At 32.4% G+C, this 16176-nt stretch overlaps 1 protein-coding gene across 1 annotated transcript in view; it reads right to left on the reverse strand.

The window, feature by feature from the left end:
- Positions 1-530: 530 nt before the first annotated feature.
- The window catches only part of LOC124535330, a 164262-nt gene continuing 148616 nt past the window's right edge, over positions 531-16176 (reverse strand). The window contains exons 4-6 of the mRNA XM_047111517.1: positions 9007-9140; positions 2961-3162; positions 531-1485 (exon numbers count right to left, since the gene is read on the reverse strand). Of these exons, the coding sequence (XP_046967473.1) occupies positions 1301-1485; positions 2961-3162; positions 9007-9140 (521 nt within the window). The 3' untranslated portion in view covers positions 531-1300. The remainder of the gene's footprint in view (positions 1486-2960; positions 3163-9006; positions 9141-16176) is intronic.

Consider the following 16176-nt stretch of genomic DNA (forward strand, 5'->3'; position numbering starts at 1 on the left):
ATGATTACAAATGTACTGCGACGCTTGTATTTTATACATTGCGCCTACAATTACAATTTCAATCTTTGTGAAATTATGTATGAGATTGGACTATTAAAAAATCTTAAATGAAGTAGCATTTGAATGTTTCATTTCATACATAAAATTATTTGGTTTTACTTGTCAGTTTTTGCTTAAACACACTGTAGTTCTAATGACACACAATGGCGCTCCCCATCAGGCTTACTTGGCATGCATTAGTAGTGTGTAAGATAATTTAACAGCATTCAAAGCTTTACAAAGGTTTCCACAACTTGGACGTCACTAGAAAACTTCATCTTTTTTTCATCTATGGTCACTTTCGTCATGTCAGATGATAATCTGGTGTCGCTTAAAATTAAAAAAGTTAAGTTATTTATGTACGTTCTAAACGTATTTCAATCTGTCTAAACCAATAGATGAAATCTGTCTGATAAATTTTACAAATTTAATTTTATGGGATAAACGGTCTGGTATCGTTAATACAACATTTAGTTGTTACATTGACCACAAATAATGATTTGACAGGCAAATCCTCAAATATCTTAAATTGTTACATTTTTGGCAAATGCTCGTGAGGCATTGAACTGGTAAAGTAATGAGCAAAATTGAATTACAGGTAAATTTTCCCGGTAAGGAACAACCAAATGATTTTACGTTGAATAAATTAATTTGTATTGACGGCGAGCGTTCATTGGATAGAATTGCATACCAAAGAATAACTAGAATTTAAATAACAATAAGCTACGTACATAATAAATCAAATGGATTACTTAAGATAAATATACTGTGTAATTATTTACAAGAACAAGCTTTTTCAATGAGTATTAAAAGTTATTCATATATTATATTACAGTTTTTATTCTCACTTAATTATCTTAAAGATAACAAGTATTCTTAGACGTAAATTTTACATTAATTTATTAATTAGTTTTTGTAATTATACTGTATCTCATAATGCGATTTAACAGTATCAAAATTGTTTTTTTAAGCATTTATTTAACGGTGTATTTAATTTATATTCAATTGCTAGAAACATTTTTTTTTTAAATTTTCAATTAATATTTTTTTACTTTCCAAAACATTTGGTGACTTTTAAAGCAATACTTATATAATAATAATAATTATACAAATAATGTAACACAATAACTATGTATCATATAACTTAGTAATAATATGTGCAGCTTAACTAAGATTCAATATTTAACAAATAGATTAATATTTATAGTCTAAATTCGTCCGTCTTATCATAACATTACCCTCTAATGGTTTTAATTTTCGTTTACCCACCAACCAGGGAAATGAGAGCGTTTTGGTCACTCTCCTCGTCATAGTATGAAAATTGGCTGTTAAGTTCGTCATCTAGAAGACCGTAGTCTTCTCCACTCACGAGCATCGGTAGAAAGACTAGGAACAGCAGTAGAATCCAATTCAGGAAGCACATGGATGCACCACCACCAAGAGTTACTGAAAATCAGAAATAGATATTGATTAATTATACACATTTATAGATGAAGAATAAATTGTTCCTTTCTATAAATAATGATAATGGACAAAAGTTGCCGAAGAAAATAACACTGTTTTTTGTATAGAATGTGAAGAAAAATCCTGTAATATGTATTGTAATAATAATTTAAATAACAAATCACAAAATTTAGATTTTTATTTATATCCTAATATTAGAGGGGAATCCTAATATCATTGTAATTGTTACCTCGACTTTTCAGTCAATTATATCTGACCCAATAAAAGAGACCAATGGGTACCTTAATAAATCAACTATAAATAACATAATCAAAATCAAAATAAACATTATTCAAGTGGGCTTTTACAAGCACTTTTGAATCGTCATTTAACAAATAAGTGAAGCAACCACCGGTTCGGAAAGTAGATTCAACCGAAAAGAACCGGCAAGAAACTCAGTAGTTACTCTTTATCAATATTTAGAAAATACAAAGTCATGTTATTTAATACAATTATTGAAATTAATATTACTAACTACTTAATGTGTCATTTCTAGACAAAAATCATGTAAATGAAAATATTTGTGGTAATTCCACAAAATAATATTACAAAAAAATATATCGTGGTCACAGTTAAGTAGTTAAAATTATAATATTTTTTTGTATTTATCTCAGAATGAAACACCATTGCCAGATGGACCATTTGTTGAACATATGTCATTATGGTTTTGATTGAAAAATATCCAAATATTACTTAAAGAATTAGACATAAATACCTATGGTATGTACATATTCCAACCCGTATTGGAACAGCGTGGTGGAATATGTTCTAAACCCTCTCCTGAATGGGAGAGGAGGCCTTAGCCCAGCAGTGTAAAATTTACAGGCAACTTCATTGCTGATGACCAGACCATCCTATGTTCAAAAGTCATAACTATTCGTGCATAAATCATACAGAACAAAAGCTAAGCAAAAGGCAAAATATAAGCTTATGTCTGTATTACCTATGTGGAATGCTAGTATTGTATGAAGTATATTAACTAATGTATAACGCCTGGATCAAAAGTTGCACTCAAGTTGGTACCATCTTACTCATTTCGCTAACAGCACGAAATGCTTGACGAAAATCGATTTTATAAAACAGCCTCTGAACTCAATGGCTTTGATCGACAGCGATCAAGTGTCAGTGAATTTTGATGCACAGAAATGATCAAACGATTTTTTAAAAGCTATATAGGTTACTAAAATTTCGAAGCAAAATTTTATATGACCTGTACCTTTAGTTAAAACGATACGCTCACATTTCAAATCGAAATTCCTCAAAACGGTAGCTATATGGGGAGTTTCCCAGAACACAAGTGCACAAAGCACCAAGTGCCAATTATTTAACATACTTTTCAATAATGCGAGTATTTTTACATACCCGCAGTACTGAAAAATATGCGTCTACTCTTCAGATTAATGTTCCCAGATACTTACTTCTCTCGGGCCTGGGATCTGTCTCTGGTGTCAAGAAGTCCAGCTTCGCGGATTGATTGTAAACATCGTATAAAGTCGCGTAACAGGCCACCCTCAGTCTTCCTCCAGGGAACAGTTCAGGAGTCACTTTCAAATCTACGTTGACTTTTGCATACAGTAGACCGCTGTCTGATGGATGCAGACTCGTTTCTGATGCACTGATCTGGAAATGTTTTAAAGAGCGTTATAGCAGGAATCTAAAACATAGATGCGTAGTTGACTTGTTGAGTATGTTTGGATAAGTTATGGCTGTATTTCAAGATAGTCGCACGTAATATTTTTTCATTATATCGTCGACGTGTATAAGCGTCTATATTTGATGTTGACGATTTTAATAATTTTAAGAATAATGTGTTTATTAAGTATAATTTTTTTTCTTATTGCGTTAAAATATTTGAGTGCATTTTATGTTTTATCAATCGATGGAAACTTCGCTGGATAATGTGATATCTAAACTGTATTATGTAATTTGATTATATTTTATATCTGTTTGTTTCCCAAATATTAAGTAAATAAAATAAATAAATAAGTAAATGTGTTTATGTACGTATATTCCAGTTGTCAATCGGTCGGTTTCATAAAGATATATTCAGAATTCTTCACGTGATTGACGCAAAATGAAAAACAAATGCTTATAGTAAATTTATACTGCTATCATTCTTTATAGTACACAAGATACTAATATTGTCATCAATATCAGAATCAACATAGCTTATGTTTAGTTGTGGTGATATATTCTACAGAGGACTAAGTTTACCGAACGATATACGATCCTCTTAGCGAAGTGACAGTTGCAGGTGCAATCTTGATCTCTTAGACTTTATGGATGGACCCATTTCCAGCATAAATTCAATACTGAGGTGAAAGAAAATGAATAGTAGCGACTGTTGAACTATGATTTTATTTCTTTTACTAAGCAATACATTATTTATGTGCTTTCTGTCATTTTAAATTATATCAATAAAAAAATCTGATATATAAAACTAACAATCACCTGATTATAAAAATTATTTCACTAGCGCTATAAGACTGAATATGTACCAACCATGATATCTAAGATATTATGACTATGTGTCTATAATTACTCCGGATTAATGACCGTTCAAACAAAACATAAAAAGCTATGGTTAAATAACAATTATAATTTAATAAGAAAGCAATGAACTCAGATAAAGATTAAATTTCACACAAAATAATTCTGCGCAATTAACCCAAAATTTATATAAGTAGACGCTTGAAGTATTTAAGTACAAATAACATCTTAATCGAAAGTGAGTCCGCAGAAGTATAAAACTAGGACGAAGTTTTAAGGACCAAACTGAGTAATTGCTCTTCAAGTTTAATATGGAGGAGCTCTCATATCTCGCGGCGAAATTGCCTCAATAGAACGATGAATAAATATTACGAATAATATTGCGATACAAAAGTTAACTGGCATTATTGTTGAAAAATATAATAATACATACTATGTATGTTATCAGATTTCAGAGTTTTTGAACTTTTTTATCACGATATCATCATGGGCAATCTGCCCAGCTGGAACGCGCTCATCTTAACCGATGATTGCGGGTTCAAACCCAGGCAAGCACCGCTGAATTGAAATTCATGCGCTTAATTTGTGTTTATAATTCATCTCGGTCTCGGCGGTAAAGGAAAACATCGTGAGGAAACCTGCATGTGTCAAATTCCATAGAAATTCTGCCACATTGGAACAGCGTGGTAGAATATGTTCCAAAACCTTCTCCTCAAAGGGAGAGGAGGCCTTAGCCCAGCAGTGGGAAATTTACAGGCTGGTGTTGTTGTTATCATGCTTCAGAAATATTATGACTTGACTATCTTTAGTTGTACCACGATTGTACATCATTCAATAAATGAAGTCAAAATGTTATATAAAAAAGGGGTACATAAATCTTTACGTATCATGCTTCTATGCTGCTCGTTTAGTATTTTTAAATCAATGTACTTTTATGTTATAATTTTAAATTTCGAATATATTCTTTTATACTTAATCTTAATATATTTAAAATCTCCAATGAAATACTTTTTTTATTTAAAATACCGTCGGTATATTCATAATCAAAAATATACGGCCAGTCCGTGTATTACAGTATGATACACCACCACAGGTAAGAAAAAAAACACACACATTAGAATAAAAAGTAAGAAAATCATCAATTTAAAAAGGAATGTACAGTCAGAGTAAGTAAACCTTCGTCAGTTTTCAAATTCATTCCTTTATCAAGTCGTAAACTCTTACTACATTTTGTAACTAAAGCACTAAACTGACAACTGCGTATAAAATTAAACTTACATAGTACGATAACTTGGTTCAAAATATTGTCATCTTTGGACTCCGTCTAGTTTCATGTCAACAAGAAATCTTTTTAAAGTCGTAATTAGTCATTACAAATTTAAATTAGATATGATATATTTTTTTTATTTGGATTTTATTTGTGCCAAGAGGGCCCAGACTGGTGTGACGACTTACGCAAGACGGCTGGCAGGAGTTGGATGCGAGTAGCCCATGAACGATCTCAGTGGCGTGCAATTGAAGAGGCCTATGTCCAGCGGTGGACGGAAATGGGCTGATGGATGGATGGATGGGCACAGACTATTTCGCCAATGCCACGTCCGAATGATATGTTCTACAGAATTGTCAAAATATTTTTGTCAGTGTCATATATTCTCGATCAGTAAAGCAGATTATCCCTTATACTCAGCAAACGAAAAAGATATTAAGGTGACGAACCAAAGTCAAATACAAAGTAAAAAACCTTTACTCAAAATGGAAGAGTTTACACTTTTTGATATACTGTGTAATGTGGTACTAGGTGTAACAAGTTTATTCTTGTTTCTAGTATTAAAAGAATGTACGTCACAATTTTTGGGAAAATCATTTATGTGTTGCGTATATACATAACATTATCAACAACCAAACTGAGAAGCGACAGTCATTATTTTAATTTCTTTAAATTTACATCTTAACGAATCTTTTGGGCTCAGGTTATAAATTGTATGAATAGCCCTCTTCTGCAGTACAAAAACTTTTTCTTACCCTGACTGTACATAAAACTTTAAACTCACCTAAATATTGGTTTTTTGTATTATAGCTTGGTTAAAACAAAACAATATTATCAAGTCTAAACAAGGAAAACTCTGTTATAAACTTGCTTAGACTGTATTTTAATATCAGTGCAACATATTACTTCTGTTCCACCAGAGAATATGCAAATAAATCTGTTTGACGATGACATAACCTTACGGATAATATTTAATAAATTTTAAATAAAATTGTAGATACACATTGATTTTAATATAAATTATTCCTGGAGTTTTTTCTGTATCTGAGAATTAATTTCATATTTGTATGTATGTAACTATTTTTCGATATAAATGTATTGTAAAATTATGTTAGGCCACTGACCCTGAGGGCTTTGAGCTCAAATACCAGGTCAGGAAATTTGGAAATATCTTAGTAATTGGGTGAATCTGAGCCATGATGGCCCAGTGATTTGAACGCCTGCATCTTAACCGATGATTACGAGTTGAAGCTCAGGTAAGTACCACTGAAATTATTTTGTAGTAATGTGCTTAATTTGTGTTTATAATTTATGTTGTGCTCGGCGGTTAAGGAAAATACCGTGAGGAAACATGGATGTTAGCAATTACAACTGAACGTGTATTCGCCACCCCGCATTGGAGCAGCGTTGTGATATATGCTCCAAAACGCCTGAAATCCTTCTGGTCGTATAGGATTACGAAAGAGGGGAAATAAGGAGAATGGAAACAGAAATGAGATATATCCAACATAGTTGTCATAGACGACGTGAACTAAATCGGCTAGAAATGTTGTCGACATTATCAAAAAATTGTGCACATTTATTTCTTATTCAAATCAGCTGATACAAAGAATCCTTCATTTCCGTGTACCGTAAATACTTAGTAAAAGAAACAAGAAATATCGAAAATATCGAAAGTGAAGAAAAAGAAGGGTGATGTCTTTACAAATCTGGTGTTTCCCCTTTTTCACGTTTTAGCAGGAAACAATCGTTTCTGGAATTTCTCTGAAGAAACACATAAATTTGGTCATTCTTAAGACAACTAACTTATAGATCTGGTAACATCTGTTACTGATAAATGGTAAGATTTATTATTCTTGGAGCCTTTGGAGTGACGAATAACGGTCAATGACATTTTTTTATTAAACAAGTAGGAAGGGCAAATCCAAACCCATTTGCTAGTAGGTCAACTTTGCTACAAAAAACTGTATGTATTATTCTGATGAAATTGTTTAATAACTTGGAAATAATAATTTCAATTCAAAACCAATGGAAGCTTTACCGAGCGGAGATGGCCCAGGGGTTAGAACGCGAGCATCTTAACCGATGATTGCGGGTTCAAATCCAGTCAAGCACCACTGAATATTCATGACCTTAAATTCGTCTCGTACTTGGCGGTGAAGGAAAACAAATCACAAGGAAACCTGCATGTGTCTATCACATGTGTATTCCACCAACTATGACATTAGAATAGTTTGGTAGATTATGTTCCAACCGTAAAAAGAAAGAGGAGGACTGGGCTAAGTCCAGTGGCAAATTTACAGCTGTTGTCGTTGGAAGCTTTACCTTTAATTGAGTTATGCAAAATGACGATTCAAAAGTACTTGTAAGATTATAGATGAATAAAGTGCATTATGATTTTGCAACTTTGATAATAAAATTTCGTAAAATCATTCGTAAATATCGTCCTTAGAGATATAAATCTCTAAAGTACTGACTACAGATACTAAACTAGTTCGATATCTGTATAAAATAAAAAATCATACTGATATAGAATCTGTTTGAGACCAGACACCATTTGACCGATCAGGACCGGATTATCCATTAGCGGGGTAGGCAAGCTATAAATTGAGAATGTGGTATTAAAATTCACTGTTATTGATATCGTTGAAAGTTCATATTTCACCTATTTGAACAGTATTATGGCATATTTTCATAATATAGTTGAAACATCGTTATTATTAATATTGCGTTGTGGTAGAAAATGTATATTTTATAACAATAGATCACGTCAAATTATGTACCATTCAATCGATTGCCTTATAAATTTATATCAAAACAAAACACCAATGATATGAGATCTCAGAAACAAAAGGTTAACTTGAAAATTACAATGGATTGTTACATACGACGTTACGTAGACGGTTGGTAAGCATTTTCGGAAATTTCAAATTTTTTGGTAGCTTTGTATGAATTTTGGCCATTCGAAGTTAAAAGGGGCAGCTAGTTATAGTGGTAGCGTCAGGCGTGGGCGGTGTGGGCCACCGACTACGGCCTTGCGGTGCAAAGGGCTTCGGGCCCGGTATTTGAAAAAGTACAACACAACATTGGGATCAGAGTACTGTAATTATAAAAAAAAACAAGGGTCTAGCAAATTGTATCTTGCCCAAATTAAGATTCGATCTTGCGTCGCCACTGGCTATTTACTATATACATACATCGTCTGCTGGGTAAAAATAATATCATAGTAATATTGCTGCGTTAAATTTTACTGCAAATTGTTAATATTTAATAATTAAATTTCATGTCGGCTTTTTACAGTAGTTGACGTAATTAGAAATTTTATATGAGTTGAAAATCTACTGTTTTATTAGTACAATAAGAATAAAGTCTTCTATTTTTTTCTTGTTTATTTTTACGTAAATGTATATTTCAAATAAATGATAAAAAATTTCATTTCATCGTTTTGATTTTCCGTAATATCGAAAAACCTACCTCATCATCTAGGTAACGGTGTCGTTTTGGTTGTTGTACGCCTCTTTTATTTAGGCTAGATCCATGTCGTATTCATTTATTATTTTCTGTGTGGTGTATAATAAAGTACAGTACGATAAAAAAGTTTTACGTAGATCTTTGTTCTATTCTTACGAAGCTCGGTCAGACAGTTAATGAGAAAAAGTTCTAAATCCTATTGACATTATTAACATTAAGTACCTTTAAGCACTTACCGGTTCCTCGTTGACATAAATTGTGAGATTGGTTGCTGGTCTTGACGGAGGTGATGTGCAGTTCGCTCGCAACGTCTCTCCCGGCTGATAGTGGTCTTTGTCAGTTACGAGCACAGGTAACGCGGTTGGCAAAGCTGAAAATGATGAAAACAAAAATTTATATCCTATCCCTTTCCTTATTCTTTAGATGTACAAAAAACGCTATTCGTTTCATAAACAAGAATATTTGTATGATATAATTATGATCTTGCAAAAAGGATTATATAGTTCGTCTTAATTTTGTCACTGATAACAAAACTATTACAAGAATGCCAATAAGAAATGCCAGAGAGAAATAAAGATGCTATTCAACAATAATAAGCTTTATTATTCCTGAATGACATCAGGTATAAATTTTATTCAAATCATACAATTTTCACTATTAATAAATTACACCCATACGAAGCCGTGACGGATCTTTCGTCATTAGTAAAATAATAATATAATGGCACTCTTCTTTTGATGATATTTTTTTATATAATAAATATCTTTATAATGCTAACCGTTTCAGTGTTCGTTATGTAAAAGCACAGGTAACTAATAGGATTATGTACTTAAAGCATCTTGGAATATCTTGTTATCTACTAGATAGCAGCGTAATCAACAAGACTTATTACTCAAGCAAAACTAAAGGCAACAGTTAGATTCGTTAAAGCTACAGAATACCGACGAGATATTGCCCTATTAGTACTAACTAGCTCTATCTTGTTGCTTGGAAATGCACATTTCTCTTGCGTTGATACTTATCGTAATTGTGTATTTTTAGGTACAAAATTAAAATCGAAGTAAGTTCCTGTTCACTTTGAATAGCAATTCTATTTTCGTGTAATACTGAATATTTGCTTTTTATAAAGATAAGGCGCTTATAAATGTAATCTATATTTAATATTATAAATGTGAAATACTCTGTATGTCTGTCTGTTGCTTTTTTATGACCAGACCGCTGAACCGAATTTGATGAAATTTGGTATGAAACAAGCTTGAACTTCAAGAAAGAACATACGCTACTTTTTTTGGCTAAGACGTGGCCACCAACAATCTAAATCGCGAGCGAAGCCTTGGGCGACTACTAGTATTAGTATTTAATTTCTTATTTGAATATTATATAAATTTTATATAAATTGAATGATTTACGACATTATTGCATACATAGTTATACCTTTTTATATAAGCTATATTGAGGCATTGGCGTATTACAAATACAAAAGACATTGTTAAATATTTTAATAAGCGGCAACCTTCAAAGCTAAACAAGTACAGTAGAAATTTCTAACTGCAGTATATCGAAACAAATTTGAAGTCAAGTGGAATAATTCAGCGCTCCCAGAAACATATTGTTTGTTCTCTTTGAATTGGGATTCGATTTCAGCCGCTCACTGGAATACAAATTGAGAATATTTTCCAATATAATACAAAGGAGTCTCTTCACAATGCTTAGAATGTCATAACGAATGGCACCTATTAATGCTCTGCTTGCAATTGGTTACATTTTGCATAGTTATGAACTCTGTTATATATTGCTTAAATTTATTTTAAGAAATAGAGTATTATTGAATTGAGAACTTTTGATTTGACATTTATTTTATAAATAAACCATTAGATGCTATAAATAACGCTATTAGTCATTTTAATGCGATTTTGTTCACGTTAGAATGCGTACATCTTAACCGATAATTGCGTTTTTAAGTCCTGGCATGCAATAGTGACTTTTCATGTGTGCGTGTGTGTGTATGTGTGTGTGTCAATTTGTGTTTAAAATTTATCTCGTACTCGGTGACGTGAATTTCAACGAAACCTATATTGGAGCATTGGTGGAACATATTCTTCACCTTCTTCTCAAAGAGAGAGGAGGCCTTAGCCCAACAGTGAGTCAGTTGTAAGCTGCATTTGTTGTTGTTGTATGTTCATGTCAATTATAAAGAGAATATTGCTCACGGAGTTAAGATTTTTGAGAAATAACTCGTTTGACACATAGCAAGCAGAATTTCCGCAGACAATACAGGCAGCAGCTAAACGACAAGTAAAATGAGTCAGTCAGAAACTGAGTCGGCGAAAAGTTAGCGATTCGGCTGGCGTAACTTTCGATGAAACGTCAACCTTTTCTGCGTTTCGACAAATGTCCAGAAATCCGACATTTCGATCAATTAAACGATCTTCTATAGAGTATGGACTATAAAAATGAAATTGTTCTCATCTCAATTATATTTCTCATCGACTGTAGACCATCAACATCAGCCTGTAAATTTCCCACTGTTGGGTAACCTCCTCTCCCTTTGAGGAGAAGTTTCGGAACATATTCCAGCCAGCCAGCCCATCAATACAGTATAGAGCATAAGACTCAGTAAACGGCTTTGAATTTGAAAATTTCTCGTATCGATTTAAGCATGACTACCGTGCTTGAATATAAAACATTAAATGCATCTTTACGCACAATGTTGTATGCAACATCACGCTATAAATCAGAATATAACAATGGCTGAACTCAAATCCACCGCCAGTTACTGCACGGCTACGAACGATTTATTGTGGGTCAATACTGTATAGAATGACACTAAATCTTGTGACGACAGCAAAATAAGAGAACAGAACGAAGATCTATTACTATAAAACTCTGAACGGATATGAACGATGTCGCTGTGTTTATATCTGCTATTATTTTGATTTTCGAACGCTGTGTACTTTTTAAATTGGGATTACAGATTGTATTTGTTTCTAAATTTGAAAATATTTAAGAAATTCTAAAATATTTTGAATATAAGTATTTTAATGTTTCAACAACTAACATATTTCGAGTTAATGTTTCTATGGATTTAATAATTTCAAACACATTATTTAAAATTTTTGGGGTATTCAAGTATCAAATTCAAACTCTTCAAAATATTTAGAAAACTGACATAATATGACACGCCATTTTTTGGTTGTAATTTTTTTTTTTTGGTTAAAAGACATTGTTTATGAATTCATCATAATAATATATTACTACTAGTTGCCTGCGGCTTTGCTCGCATGAAATATGGTTATAATAATAATATAATAATAATCATTTATTTCAGACCATAATTTACATAGATCCATATAAAGTTAGTAAAATTAAATTAATTAATCTTAATACCTAAATTGGTTAGTAAGTTCACAAAAGCTATAGCTTTATAAATAACTTAACGGACTAATTTAAAATATTACGTTAATTTAAGACCTCTTTGTAAAGAACACTGATGGGTCATTCATTTCCATGCAGTCGACTTTAAAGATTTGACATTGTGCTTTGTTAATTGACTTTAAGCGCAAACTGCACTCTTTTGACCTTTAAAGCTATATTACACTGTTTCTCATCTATCCATCCATCATCAAGTGATAACTGTAGCCCCTATGACATTCCGATGGAGTGCCGTAACTATTAGTATGGTATTTCATAATTGTGGAGGTCATAAATCCCTCAGTAACATTAGTTGCACGACAATCTTCTAACTTAAAAATGACGGCTCTCCAGACTAACCTATATACACAATTTCAACCTCTATTTCAACCGTGAGCTGAGATGGCCCAGTGGTTAGAACGCGTGCATCTTAACCGATGATTGCGGGTTCAAACCCAGGCAAGCACCACTATATATATGTGCTTAATTTGTGTTTATAATTCATCTTGTGCTCGGTGGTGAAGGAAAACATCGTGAAGAAACCTGCATGTGTCTAATTTCATCGAAATTCTGACACATGTGCATTCCACCAACCCGCATTGAAACAGCGTGGTGGCATATGTTCCAAACCCTCTCCTTAATGTAAGAGGAGGCCTTATGTTATTTAACTTTTTCAACCTTTAGGGGTAGAATATTCAAACGCTTAATGTATATCTACTCATTTCTAAATAGTTTGCCAAAAATATAGTTTCATGTTTCTAATTTCAAAAATGGCGGGCTTCCAGATTAACCTATACATGAAACCCTTATTTCACCCCTAAGGGCTGAAATATCCAGAAAACTAAAATACGTATCGACTAATTTTTAATCAGTATTCCAAAAATAAAGTTTCATGGGTCTGACTTCAAAAATGGCGGAATTCCAAACGAACATGTATACGAATTGGTAATCTTGTTTCTGGATGTTACATCCCATAGGGTTGGAATAATATCCCAAAAATAATCTTTTATATTTTAACTTAACAAATGACGACCTTTCACCCTTTAGGGCTGGAATATGCAGAAACGCTGAAATACGTATCTTTTTATTTTTAAATAACATCCCAAAAATAAAGTTTCATCAAAAAATGACGGACTTCGATAGAAATGTTTAACACCTATTTTACCGTCTTAGGGGTAAAATTTCCAAAATTCCTTTTTTAGTGGGTGTCTACTCAATAAATCCATCCTACTTACCAAATTTCAAGGCCCTAACTTTAATAGTTTACACTCGGCGATGACGAATCAGTCAGTAAGGACTTGTAATTTTATATATATTTATAGATTTAACATAAGATGTGTGTAATGTTAATGTATAATATAATGCGTTTAGTTGTGAACAGAATATATAAAAAAACATATAAGAAATACATTAACAGTATCGATAAATAAAGCAACCACGCAGATACTGTCAAAACGAGAAACATTTCAAGCACTCGAAAATTATAAAACAAATAAAACTGATTTCATACGAATTTAGTTCATAAAATAAAGCGCCTGAAGCACTAACCGCCTAAAAGTACCTACGCGAACAGCCAGAACTCAATACTGTTAAAGCGCTTGTTGTCCAAATCTACAAGCCAAAATAGCGGTGACCGTCTACCGACTTTAGTCCTGTAACTAAGAGTAGGGAACAATTAGGGCTACACCAATTTTACTTTATAAGATAATTATCTCATGAACTATATAGATTCACAGCTATGATGACAAAAATTATATAGTAAGATGGTCTGAAGTTGTGAGATATATTTTAGAATAATATGATTCAGCAGTTCATCATAGCTCATACGACTATGAGAATAACACGCTATTTTGATATCTGTATTCTCTAATAATTAAAGTCTTTATATAGATCAAATAACATGACTGTATTTTTTAAATGTTGAAAAAGAGTAACTACTGACTTTCTTGCCGGTTCTTTTAGATAGAATCTACTTCCCGAACCGGTGGTAACTTAATTGTTAAATGACGATTCAAAAGTGCTTATAAAAGCCTACTTGGACAAAGTTTATTTATATTTGATTTGATTGGAATTGCTTTCTCACATTTTTAAGTATTGTTCTCTGATGAAATATTTTCTTACGATCCACAATATATTGAAGATTTGATTCAAAATTACAAACACAAATTAAAATATAGATAGATATTTATCTGTGTCGTAACCATTCCACTATGACCAGAATGCTAGAATCCCTTCCCCCCTGAAAGGCATTTTCTTTTTCTCACCGAGAAACGAACTAACCTTATCCAAAGAAGGCAATTTTGATGGAATTGAATAATTGAAATATTATTGCACTATTTAAGGGTCCCAAGTATTTGCACTGCAAATGGCACAAATATAATCCATTAAGAGACAAGTATTCACGTGTAATGTAAATTCTGATACTAAACGTTTAACTGGATTATTTTACCAACAGTGTAATCTGTATATTAAACGGAACTATAATTCTGTTCCAGGATTAAGAACTTTCACGTCAATCCGCCGCGATTGGAACTTTCAGTGTAAACTGATTAATATTTTAATGGTATCTAAAGAATATTTTTTAATAATAACGTTATTAAAATTGTTGTTGTTTTTGTTAAAACTTACCACACATTTTGCTAATATCCAGGTAATAATGATTAAAAGATCAAAAATCCCATTACTTCCAAATACTGGTATATTTTGGAAAGTTGGAGGAGTGCACAAAAAATACATTGTTTATTTTTACAAATATACATACATATACAAAATTAATATTTCATGGTATAATCAAAAATATATTGTGTGCCTTGTTATCTGTATCTCATAGGTTAATTTTAATTATATTCATATTAAAAAAAAGTAAACATAAGAAGTGTCACTCTAGGCAAAAACCTTTTCTCGAAAAAAAAAGGTTTTAAGGCGATTTCGTCAGTTCCAGTAAAAACTACATTCAGGAAATAAAACGAAAAAGAAAAATATTAATACAAAAAAAACTACGTTGTAATAAATATCTGTGCAAAAATCTCTGTCTCAAAACAATAAAATAGTTCATTCGAAAATAAAAAGAAAAACATAAGTGCTTATTTTCCTGTTACCGAAAAAAAAAATATGCTAAAATACAAAAACAAATCGTCATTCCCCTAACATAATACAATAACAAGAAGCGAATAAAATATCCAAACAACGTTGCCAATATAAATTGAATATATGAAAGGAAATAATATCGGGACCAATTCCCCATCAATTTGCTCACGATAAAATGAAAAACGACCTGAAATGGCTGCCTCAATAAATTGATTAGCTTTATTTCAACTGTAAATGATAAAGCAAAATCCTATAACTTTTGGTCCGGTCAAACGAGCATTTAAATCGAAATTTGAATTACCTGAACTACCATAGTTGAGCTGAACTATTGAATAAAATATGGTTCAGTCACAAGAGCTGGCCAAACCGTCATAAATATGGAAGTTAGTTTTTTATGCTATTGATTGGCAGACAAACATATCTGCCACCTGATGGTAAGTGGTCACCACCGCCACATTTTCCATTCATTTCATCGCTAATGCGCCACAAATCTTGGAAAGATGTTATGTCCCTTGTGCCTGTAGTTGCACTGACTCACTCACCCTTCAAACCGGAAAACAACAATACCAAGTACTGTTGTTTGGCGGTTGAATATTTGATGGGTGGGTGGTACGTACCCAGACGGATTTGTACATAGCCCGAACGTCTAGATGTAATGACCCTTGTGCACTGAATGCACTGGCTTACTTAACATAAATGGTGAGTAGGTGATACCTAACTAGTCAGGCTTGCAGAAAACCCTACCATGAAGTAATTTCCAAGTTGTTTAATATATAGCCAGTTTAAAACGAAAATTACATTTATACGTCTTGTAATACGCTTGGGTCATGACGTAATGTCGTTCACGCTGCGACGGCGTTTTGCCACTGTCCATATGCAACGTAGTCTTAGCATTTATTATTTGTATA

This window comes from Vanessa cardui, chromosome 14 (assembly GCF_905220365.1).
Source record: "Vanessa cardui chromosome 14, ilVanCard2.1, whole genome shotgun sequence".
NCBI lineage: Eukaryota > Metazoa > Arthropoda > Insecta > Lepidoptera > Nymphalidae > Vanessa > Vanessa cardui.